This window comes from Pinus tabuliformis, chromosome X (genome assembly GCF_031772625.1).
Source record: "Pinus tabuliformis cultivar Carrire ecotype Pingquan chromosome X, CPIR1, whole genome shotgun sequence".
NCBI classification, from domain to species: Eukaryota; Viridiplantae; Streptophyta; class Pinopsida; order Pinales; family Pinaceae; genus Pinus; species Pinus tabuliformis.
Window position 1 is genome coordinate 569540396 of NC_142308.1, and position 10527 is coordinate 569550922.

At 33.8% G+C, this 10527-nt stretch overlaps 1 protein-coding gene and 1 long non-coding RNA gene across 3 annotated transcripts; both read right to left on the reverse strand.

Annotated features, from left to right (window-relative positions):
- Window positions 1-493: 493 nt before the first annotated feature.
- LOC149141291 (uncharacterized) lies at window positions 494-5501 on the reverse strand. Of its 2 annotated transcripts, XM_089447217.1 has the most exons (8): window positions 5449-5501; window positions 4970-5099; window positions 4544-4655; window positions 4303-4364; window positions 2437-2664; window positions 1657-2205; window positions 934-1449; window positions 494-780 (listed from the first exon to the last, which is right to left on the reverse strand). In XM_089447217.1, exons 2-7 carry the CDS (start codon window positions 5039-5041, stop codon window positions 988-990), a joined length of 1485 nt encoding a protein of 494 aa, XP_089303343.1. In that variant the 5' UTR covers window positions 5042-5099; window positions 5449-5501; the 3' UTR covers window positions 494-780; window positions 934-987. The 2 variants fall into 2 exon arrangements, with proteins under 2 accessions (XP_089303343.1, XP_089303344.1); XM_089447218.1 differs by lacking the exon at window positions 4970-5099 and having other exon boundaries at window positions 5449-5492.
- Window positions 5502-5607: 106 nt separating this feature from the next.
- Window positions 5608-6617, reverse strand: LOC149141292 (uncharacterized). The gene is made up of 2 exons (XR_016264169.1): window positions 6024-6617; window positions 5608-5683 (listed from the first exon to the last, which is right to left on the reverse strand). It is a non-coding gene; the product is annotated as an uncharacterized LOC149141292 (long non-coding RNA).
- Between the last annotated feature and the right edge of the window lie 3910 nt (window positions 6618-10527).

Consider the following 10527-nt stretch of genomic DNA (forward strand, 5'->3'; position numbering starts at 1 on the left):
AATAGCTATTTGTTAGAAAACCTATTTACTTGAAAAGTTAAAAAAAGAGCGAAAGTAAAACTTTCTGTACGCTATTATTAGGCGTACCCTTTTATGGTTTCAATATAATGAATCCACTTGTATATAGTATTAAAACATGTTTTTGATTGAAAAGTTAAAGGAGCAAAAGTAAAACTTTCTGTAAACTATTATTATTATGCGTACGCTTTTATGGGCCTCAATATAATGAAGCCACTTGTATTTAGTATTAAAACATGTTTTTAAATAGTCAAAGTGAAAGTTTGCATGTCTTTGCCTTTTTTAATCTGTATCTATTTTTTTAATATTAAAAAAATTAAATAGAGCGAAAGAAATCATGTTACAATGCTCAGTAAAGTCAAATTCTCACACAGATCTTATCTCAATTACAGATACCATATATTAAAAATACACACATGCAAAGTGAAGTTCAAGCATGCGTAAAACAATTATTAAATACTAAAAACAACATGTATTGAACAAAAGGTAGAATCGTGTATAATTTATTACAATACAGTTAAAATTAACAAGTGAACTATAGGAGCAATGGCCTACGTGTACAAGGTCCAATGATGCCCTTCTTACAATGAAATGCACATAGAAAGACAGAAAGTTCCACTCCTGTCTATTGAGTCTTCTTTTTCAAGCTCATATTGGCAGGCCACACAAATTTGATATATTGCAGCCCTCTCAACAGCTAAACACTTTCATGTAGCCTGATGTTATCCATCACATACAGATGGACCAGTGTGAACATATGCTCTGGAAATAACCAAAAATTGCGCTCTTAGCGTCATTATGTTGAAAGTAATTGAAAGGCTTAAGTTATGAAGTTTAAAGAAACACTGCAAAGATCTCATTCAGAGAATAAATAAAATTTAAAGCTTATGCAAGAGATTATATGCAGGAATCAACCTTTATCGTGTACATTCGATGGTGATATTCTCATGTTCTGGAATCCGCAGAGTTCTATAGATTACACTGCTCAGTATCTGATTCTCTTGGATATTGCCCATCTTTTTGACATTTCTTGTAAGGTACAAAGCCTGCACCACTGTATGTTCTGTTTTCTGCTCTCGAAGAAGGCAAAACATCATTTTCTATTTTTTGAATATGCCTACGAAAACCTATTGAAGACATCTCTTGAAGTATTTGGAATTCTAAGATACTATCCACACTAGTTTCTGAGTGATGAAATGTCGCACTACATTCTTCCTTAGGGGGATCACCATAGTTGCTATGGCTTGCAGAAGCCATCTTAAAACTGCAGTCTTCCATCAATGGGGTAGGGCTCCAGTTACTTTGTAATACAATATTTCCAGAATCATCTGGCATCTTATAATTATGTGATACATTGGAGATAATTTCTCCTGAATTAAGGTCCCAATGTCGAGGTTGAAGTCCAACTTTATCTTGTAATTGCATCAACGCCTGAAACCGGAACATAAAATTCAGAGTTAAAATGAATCCCAGGAAAATGTCTTTCCATCCACAATTGATCAACCTCTCTGAATACTACACTGCCATTTGTAGAAAATGCTACGGCGTTAATTCACAGTTAGCGTTCACAAATCCATTTCAATAAGTACAATTTTTAGTTTCTTCACATGTGCACAGGAGAGATGATAGAGAAAATACCTCGTTTCTCTGTTTTTCGTCTTCTTGCTGGCTTTGATTAGTATAATTGCACTTCATGCCAGGCACTTCAGGTTTTTGTTGTAGACCATCTTCAAGACCTCCATCTCTTAAGACTTGTGGGTAAGAACATTGAATCTTCTCATCTTCGGATGAATTAGAGTGGCATGAATTGAGCAGTGGAGAACTCCAGTTTGTATTATTGAATACTGTTGTGTTATGAATTGTGCTTCTTCCAGTGCTATTGTTTACTGACTGAAACGTATCTGTCTCACTTTCCTCGGGTGAAAATGCGTCTTTTCTAATTTGCCCGCAATCCAAAATTTCATCTTCACATGGAGCATCTTTATTTTCAGCATAAATCTCAGAACAAATTGCTTCATTTTCCATGGATGCAAATAAAAAATCATCTGTAAATGAGTTTTGAACAAAAAGAGTTTGACCGAAAAGCTTCAAGCTTGCAGACATCCGACTTGGCTGCGATGTTCCCTGTATCATTTTGGGCTTATAAAGTGGCCTGCTTTCTGAATTATCCTGCGCAAGTTCTGTGACCTGTGAAATTTCAATTGAACATCAATATTTAGGAAGATTTGAAAAACGATTCATGCAAGTTGGAAAACATCGTAGATTAATGCAGCTATTTAAACTTAAGGCCTCTTCAATTCTCATGAGGTCACGAGTTCTTCCTAAGGTTTTAAAAAGTCAAGTGCAAATTCTTTTGCTCATAGAGAATGAAACAAAATGGATAAAATCAAGACTATAAAAGCATAGGAATTCCCGCACCTTGGAACATTCCCTTTTACCGTGAAGATTTGCTGCAGATGAATACGATTCTTCACAACCCTTGGTTCGAGAGTCCTCATCGGCAATTGAAGCGTCACCTCCTCTGTCAATAGCTCCTGTCTTTTTGGGGTAAGGATGTCCTGGCTTTCGCTTTGGACGTGGAGGTGGTATCTCAAGATATTGATCAGTCATGGTTGAATTAGTTCCTGATGAAGCCCCTTTCTCCAACTGCAATTAGGAGCGAGTTGTTAAAATTCCAAAACAATGCTTCAAGGCAACAAATATTCTCATGGTTTCATCTACTCGAAAATAACATAATCCAACATTTTACATCAAGGATAATACCTTCTGAAACTTTTAATGTATTAATTAGAGCGTTATGGAGAGAATTGATAGGATGAGTTGCATTCATTACTGTAATCCATCGAAAATTTTCACGAGGGGTAAAGTAACTTTGTTTTTCTAATGAGAACTAAAACTGTATAGGACGAGTTGGATCATTACTTTATTCCATCGGCCATAAATTTGGACAGCCACTGCGAAGGAAAAAGAATCAGAATAAGCTGAAAGGGTTGTTCTATCGAGAATAAAAGATGGACAGGGTCAGCTGGTTCATTACACTAATCCATCTTTGTTAAATTAGACAGCCAGAACAAAGGAAGAGGAATAAGAATAAGCTGAAAGGGTTGATAACGCTTAGTGAATTCTCACAAAAACAATAGTTCTCCTGATGCAAAGGCCATTGAAAAATACAATTTGTTGGGATTCAATGAAGTTCTGTAATAACTTTCGAATCAAACCATTAGAGTAAAGTTTGTTTCTTTTCAGAATGTGATGGTAATAAGCCATCATGTGGAAGATATTCACATACTGTTTCCTGCTTGGTTTATTCCAAAGAGGGAAATTCAAAATGTAAATCCATGTTGTCGTTAATAAAATTGAACTTCAATAGCAAATTAGTATTCATCATTTTAATGTTATTTTGGTTATAAGGATAAATTTTAATTATATATAATATCTGGTTTTATGTATGGGATTAACACTAAATTGCATTTGTAAGCACATGATTCCTCAGTTAAAACCTAAAACCTTAGCAGTTACTAGTTATAGGTATTATCTAGCTAAAACTATTTTTTTTAAATACTGGAGTATAGCCAAGATAAAAGTGTTTTTTTTTTCAATACTGGAGTACAACCCAAGACTACTTCTGATAGGCTACGATGTAAGGATTAACACTAAATTGCATCTGTGAGCACATGATTCTCAGTTAAAACCTAAAACCTTAGCAGTTACTAGTTATAGGTATTATCTAATTAAAACTATTTTTTTTAAATACTGGGGTATAGCCAAGATAAAAGTGTTTTTTTCAATACTGGAGTACAACCCAAGACTACTTCTGATAGGCTACGATGTAAGGAAACCCAAGACCCACATACATATACTTCTGACTACTTCTGATAGGCTACGATGGAAGGAAACCCAAGAACCACATACATATGGCTGGAGTGTAAATCTGCCCTCATGGAACCACCAATGAGTTATTTCAAATAGTTAAATTTTATCGATGCACTATAATGTTGCTGCACCATATCCTAAAAAAATCATGTAAAGAAAAATTAAACCAATAAACCCTCATTATTGTAAATATTTCCGGGTTTATTGTAAATATTCCCCCACTTTGAAATAAAAAAAAAAATATTAAGTATTTTGTTGCTTTGAAGAAAAGGGAAACAGAAACACACATAAAGGGAAAAGGGCTGGGAAGATGACTCAACCCTAAACAAGTAAGTTTAACTAAATTGAAACTTCCAAATAAAAAGCTAAACCAAAAGGAAAACTGAGAATCGGGACTGGAGAATCAAAAACCTTTGTGAAGAATTTCTGGGCATGGCTGCGAATCTGAACAGCATTTTTCGTACCAATGTGTTCTGCAAAAGGCACATAAAGGAAATAAGATCACACCACGCCATATCTTTTGAATCAAATTCTCGAGGCATCGGATAATGTTCCTCGTTAAGATTAACACTAAACATTTGGTTGGGAAAAATATGAAGTAGTTAAATTTTCGTTGCACACTGTTTAACTGGCATATAAGTCTAGCGGCTACCTTCAATGTGACGCCACGATCGCCCATACAGTTTCAAGGCATCCAAGAACTTTTTATGTTCGTCTTCAGTCCACCTCTCTCTTTGCTTTGTAATTGTGTATGGCTTTCTCACCTAGTCAAGCAGAGCCAACAGAGAAAACTAAATACAACATAGAGTTTTGGCCTACTGCTTTTACAGTGATTTCTGAAACAAACAATACTGTATCAAAACGAAATGTCCAAATAGGACTTTCATAAGTGCCCGTCACTGATTTGTCTATGCTGGATAAGAATGTGAAATAATCTCCTGCTTTCATTCAAGTGCACGCGAAAACTTCAAGAGCTGCTATTTCTGATCTGATTTAATTTACTAGATAGGCATTTATTGAAGACGCAAGTGGCTTCAACTAGAATGGTCCCAGAAAAGAAAAACACAGAGAAGCACACCTTCGAATGTGGCTCCTCTATTGAAAAATGAGTTTCTCCCTCCTCTATTCTGTCAATCGAATAACTTTCCATAAGGTATAAAACTTCCAACGCAATTTACTTCTCCAGTAATTGAATGTTTCAAAGCATCCTATAAATTCATTCAGCACAGTGTCAAACAGCAAAGGAACAACGAAATGCAAGGGATTTCAAATGCCAATAAATCACATACGAAAATTTAATGGCTATTCATCTAAATCAAGAAGTAAGGATGATTCTTCAAAATAAATTGGCGCTACAGTATTTAGAAGAACAAAGCTTATTAGAAGCAGACGGAACGTGTAAATGTAACCAGATTAACTTGCCAGAACGGTAAATTTAGAGAATTCTGGAACTTCGAAAGAGAGTTTCACATAAGTGAAAAGCAGCTAGCCGTATTCGTGATCCGAATCAATAAATCTGGAAAGGTTGGAAATCTTTAATTGCATCAATAAATGTACCTGTGCCGAAATGATGATAGACACCGAGTTCATAACGACTTTCTCATTTACTGATGCTAGGTCGCCTGCTCCAACGTTTCGATCACGTCACCACGTACAGAACGCGAAAGAGCAAAGGTTCGAACGGCTGAAACAGTTGAATTTTGATTAGCTTTATCGTATGCTTTGGATTTTATCTCAATTTGCTGAGACCGTTTGTCCTCGGCGTACAATCGGATGCAATGTTGACACAAGACTACGTACGAAAATAGAGAAGCAGCAGATTCAAATTAGGAGTTGGATTTGAAAATAAAAATCTGAGCATTCAGTTGCGGATTTCCATAAATATCTTTAATCTTGTCCAGGGAATTGACAGTTACAGTATCTATGGCAGAGTGATAAAGCAAGGTCAACTTGATAAAAGAAAAAAGAAAAAGATCAGAGAAAAACTATAAATTCTACTGTTATACAAATCATATTGGCAATTTGCGAGGTCTAAAACTATGCAGGATTGTCAAAAATAAATTCACAGACAGAAAAGGAAAAAGAAGAAACCGATTTCTTCGAGTAATCATCATGGCTAAAGATAATCTAACCTGAGAACCATCACGGCAAAACGCAAAGGCGTGAAAATATAGAAGTAACGGCGCTATAAAATTCAGAACGGTTGAATTTTGATAATGTTGGAATCGTTTCTTCGAGCTCTCCACCGTCGCGGTTGCAGAAATTCCATCCTGCACCGATATGAGTGACCTTTACGAGGATTGCTGTGCTGGAAAGCTCCGATATGTATGACCTTAACGAGGATTGTTGTGCTGGAAAGCTCTGGAAAAAAGTGATTTTAAGGCAAAGGATAAATGAATGGAGAAAAGAATCGAAAGCCGAGAGGCATCATGCTGACAGGTGCACAAGGACGTTCGGTGGCTGGAGTAACTCATGTGCGTATATTCTATACCCCTTCGTAGGATCGATCCGTCGCAAAGTTGTGACCGTCTGATTAACAGAAATACGAGAATATTCGTAACTGTAGGCACCACAGGGATCTCCCCGCACCGGCAGTTGTCAAGCCACGCTGCCCTCGTCGCCGACGGAATTAGGTAGACGGAAACCGGCGGCCGCTAAATCGACAATGTCAAAGAAGTTGGATAAATGCTTACGTTTCTTTTATTTTCCAAGTATTTTACAAGAGAGTTTCACCATTTCGTCGATGCAACTTTCGTAGAAATTAGTGGTTCTGAGCGGCACTGAAATTGTATGATATTTTTGCTGTATTAAAATGTTATTTCTCATTCTCATCTTTCCATTATGAAATGTATGTAATTTTTTTGGGAAATAATTAAATTTATTATAATTTAGGGGATGAAACGTATGTAATTTTTTTAAAAATAATTAAATTTATTATAATTTAGTGGTTGATGGATAAAGAAAGTAGTTGTTGACTTGAGGCTTTTGTGATCCATAGTAAGTTTATGAGAGATTTTTTCCGGCGTAAATCACATAATATTTCATTTGTCAATGTGTTTCGAACCAACCAGTGTGGTTCATCGTCAGGGCAAGTTGAAGAATCATATCTAGCTTTGCATGTTAAATAGTCTAAGCGGAACATCTAACGGCTATAAAGAAAGTAGTTATAGTTTACACGTAAAAGACTAGATACTAGTTAAATTAAGTGGGCAAACATTTAGTGATGTTAAGAACCAACTAGTGTGGTTCATCGTCATCGTCAGGGCAAGTTGAAGAATCATATCTAGCTTTGCAAACCAACTAGTGTGGTTCATCGTCAGGGCAAGTTGAAGAATCATATCTAGCTTTGCATGTTAAATAAGTCTAAGCGGAACATCTAACGGCTATAAAGAAAGTAGTTATAGTTTACACGTAAAAGACTAGATACTAGTTAAATTATGTGGGCAAACATTTAGTGATGTTAAGAACCAACTAGTGTGGTTCATCGTTAGGGCAAGTTGAAGAATCATATCTAGCTTTGCATGTTAAATAGTCTAAGCGGAACATCTAACGGCTATAAAGAAAGTAGTTATAGTTTACACGTAAAAGACTAGATACTAGTTAAATTATGTGGGCAAACATTTAGTGATGTTAAGAACCAACTAGTGTGGTTCATGTCAGGGCAAGTTGAAGAATCATATCTAGCTTGCATGTTAAATAGTTTAACCGACATCTAACGACATGACTATAAAGAAAGTAGTTATAATTATACGTAAAAGACTAGATATTAGTTAAATTTTGTGGGCAAATATCTAGTGATGCTAAGGGTTAGTGTGGTCCAGTTTAGGAAATAGGCTAGTGTGCTAGATACTAGTTAAATTTTGTGGGCAAATATCTAGTGATGCTAAGGGTTAGTGTGGTCCACTTTAAGAAATAGGCTAGTGTGATCTAGGATGGGAAATGATTTTGATAGCTAAATACCCCTGTGTGGTCCAGACATAGAAATGATTGTAATAAATATTGATAACCAAATACCCCTAGGTGGCAGTGTCTCAAGCCACATATTAGTGATTTTTCGTAAAACTCACACAACCCAGTGAAAAAAATATATCTATTATTAATTATGTTTGTTCTCATTTTAATTTTTTTATTTTGATTAAATAATTGTGATTTTGTAATTTATATGGCAGAGATAATAAAATAATTTATTTAATAATAATTTATTTTTAATCAAAAGTTTATTATTCAACAGAAAAGTTTAAAAAATTATTAATTATTCAATTATTTAATAAAAAGTAATAAATTTAAATAAAACACAATAATAAAAATATTATATAATATAATAAAATAATAAATAATGAAATAATGAAAAGAAAAAAACAAGACCGAAGAAAATCCACCATCTATGAAAAATATCTCATTATTTTAATAAAATAAATATAAAAATTAGTAATCTAAACATTTTATTTTTGTTATTTTAATTTTTATTATTTTTTTAAAAATATGTAATTATTTTAATAAAATAAATATAAAAAATAGTAATCTACACATTTTATTTTTGTTATTTTTATTTTTTAATAATTTTTAAATTAAAAAATTATAATTGCACTAATTTTGTAACTGTTACAGGATATTTTGTAAAGCTACATTGAACATCTCAAGAGATATATATACACAAAATATATATATATATATCATGTTGTGGAATGCTTATTATAATAAATATTAAAATTGCCGTGACATTATTGTGATGAATTCTGAAACCACCAGAAGCCAATATTCGGTATTGGAATGATTGATGCAAAAGAATCCATTTCCATAATACCTGGCACCATTGGCCGGCTATGTCAGCAGCTGCTTTGGGGCTTCGTGTCCATGTCGAGGAAGATATTTATGAATAAAAATATCTCATTTATGTGGGGCCCTCTGCCTTTTCTGGGTTAAAGAAGGACGCGTGTCATGCTTTTCCCTCTATGCTTCCTGTTGTGGAGGCTCCCTGCAGATAAGGATGCCATGGAAATGGACGGCGGTTGCTGCGCCACGAAGTATCCGTCCAAAATTTATTATCAAAAATTCCTGAAAAGTTCAAATTCAAAGATTTCCAGAATGAAACAAAAATTAGGGTTTGGCTTTCTCCATCAGAATGAAACCAAAATTAGGGTTTCGCTTTCGCCATAAAATAAAACAAATTAGGGGTTTCAGAGTCACCGTTTACAGAATTTGAATCACAATAAAATTCTCAGATCATATTCGAAATTTCTAGCACATTCATGTCAAATTTGGCGCAGATATTTTCTTCCCGGCCCTACTTCTGCTTCTAGGGTTGCCGAATTGACAGCTTATATTCCGCCCGCACAGAATGTCGACTGGATTTGACATCAGGAATTTTCTTCAGTCCAGATGGAAGCTGAGGGCTGGACTGGATTACTGGACACATGGCCTTTGATTTTGTGCCTGGCCATACCTTTATCTTCATCCGCCCCAACTAGAAATCTCGATGCCGTTGATTTTCCTGTCCATGACCTTTACCGGCGAGTACAGCAGATATTATTGTTGCCAACTTTATTCCATAGCGGGGCAGGTGTTCACATTTCAAAGCCACGGGCAGTGCGCCTGAAAACCAGACACGGACGTTTCACCAAACTAAAAATCAAAAGTCAGGCATCACATGCAACAATCAAAAGACACATATATATTGTATATATCCTCGGCATTTACAGACTATTTGTTGTGTGTATATTAACAAAGTTGCCTTTTCGTAACTCTAGTCTTGGAACCTTCTTGTTAAAGAGTTTGCTTTATATGAGATAAGGCATCGTACGATTTTTAAAATCTTGTGATATATAATGGAGGATTGTGACTATTATGTCATATTTGCCAATTTAAGATAATAATAATAGATGGTATATCCTTACCTTTATAGTTAAATATATAATTTTCTTCTCTTTCTAATAATAATAGATATGATAGGAAAAAGGAAAAACATGAAAAAGTGCATTGTGTAATTATTTGTCATTAATGGAAATTTAAAAATGTAAATATATAAAAATCACAATTACATTTTTTTACTTATACTATTCCATAAAAAATAATTAAGACAAAACACTTATTTCAAATCAATAAAAAACTCACAAAAATTATTCAAATTATAATTTTAGTTTTAATTATTATTATTATTATATATATATATAACAAAAAAAATTTATAAAAATTTTCTAAAATAAATACAATATCACCTTAATAAAATATATATTTTATTAAAAATTCCACACATTTGAAATTTACTTTAAATTCAATGTATTTGAGTTTACCTCAAAATTTGAAAAAGCCTAATTCAATTTATGCACTTGATGTCTAAAGAAATCAATTGTTTTTAGTAAGACTTTTTGGGAGTTTTCAAATGAGTTTTTCAACTCTAATTTCTCTAAAGACAATTCCCAAAAAACAGCGCACAAAAAACACAATAAAACTCAAATGAATTTAATAAATTATTTAAATAAAAATACAAGTACTTTAAATTGTGTTTTGAAAGATAAAAATGTATTTGATTACCATATTTTAAATGTTTCCCATCAACAAATTTTGTTGACCTCAAATCATGGTTTAGATTTTGATAAGGTTAACATTGTTACATCAAGAACCCAATGTACCAAGGGA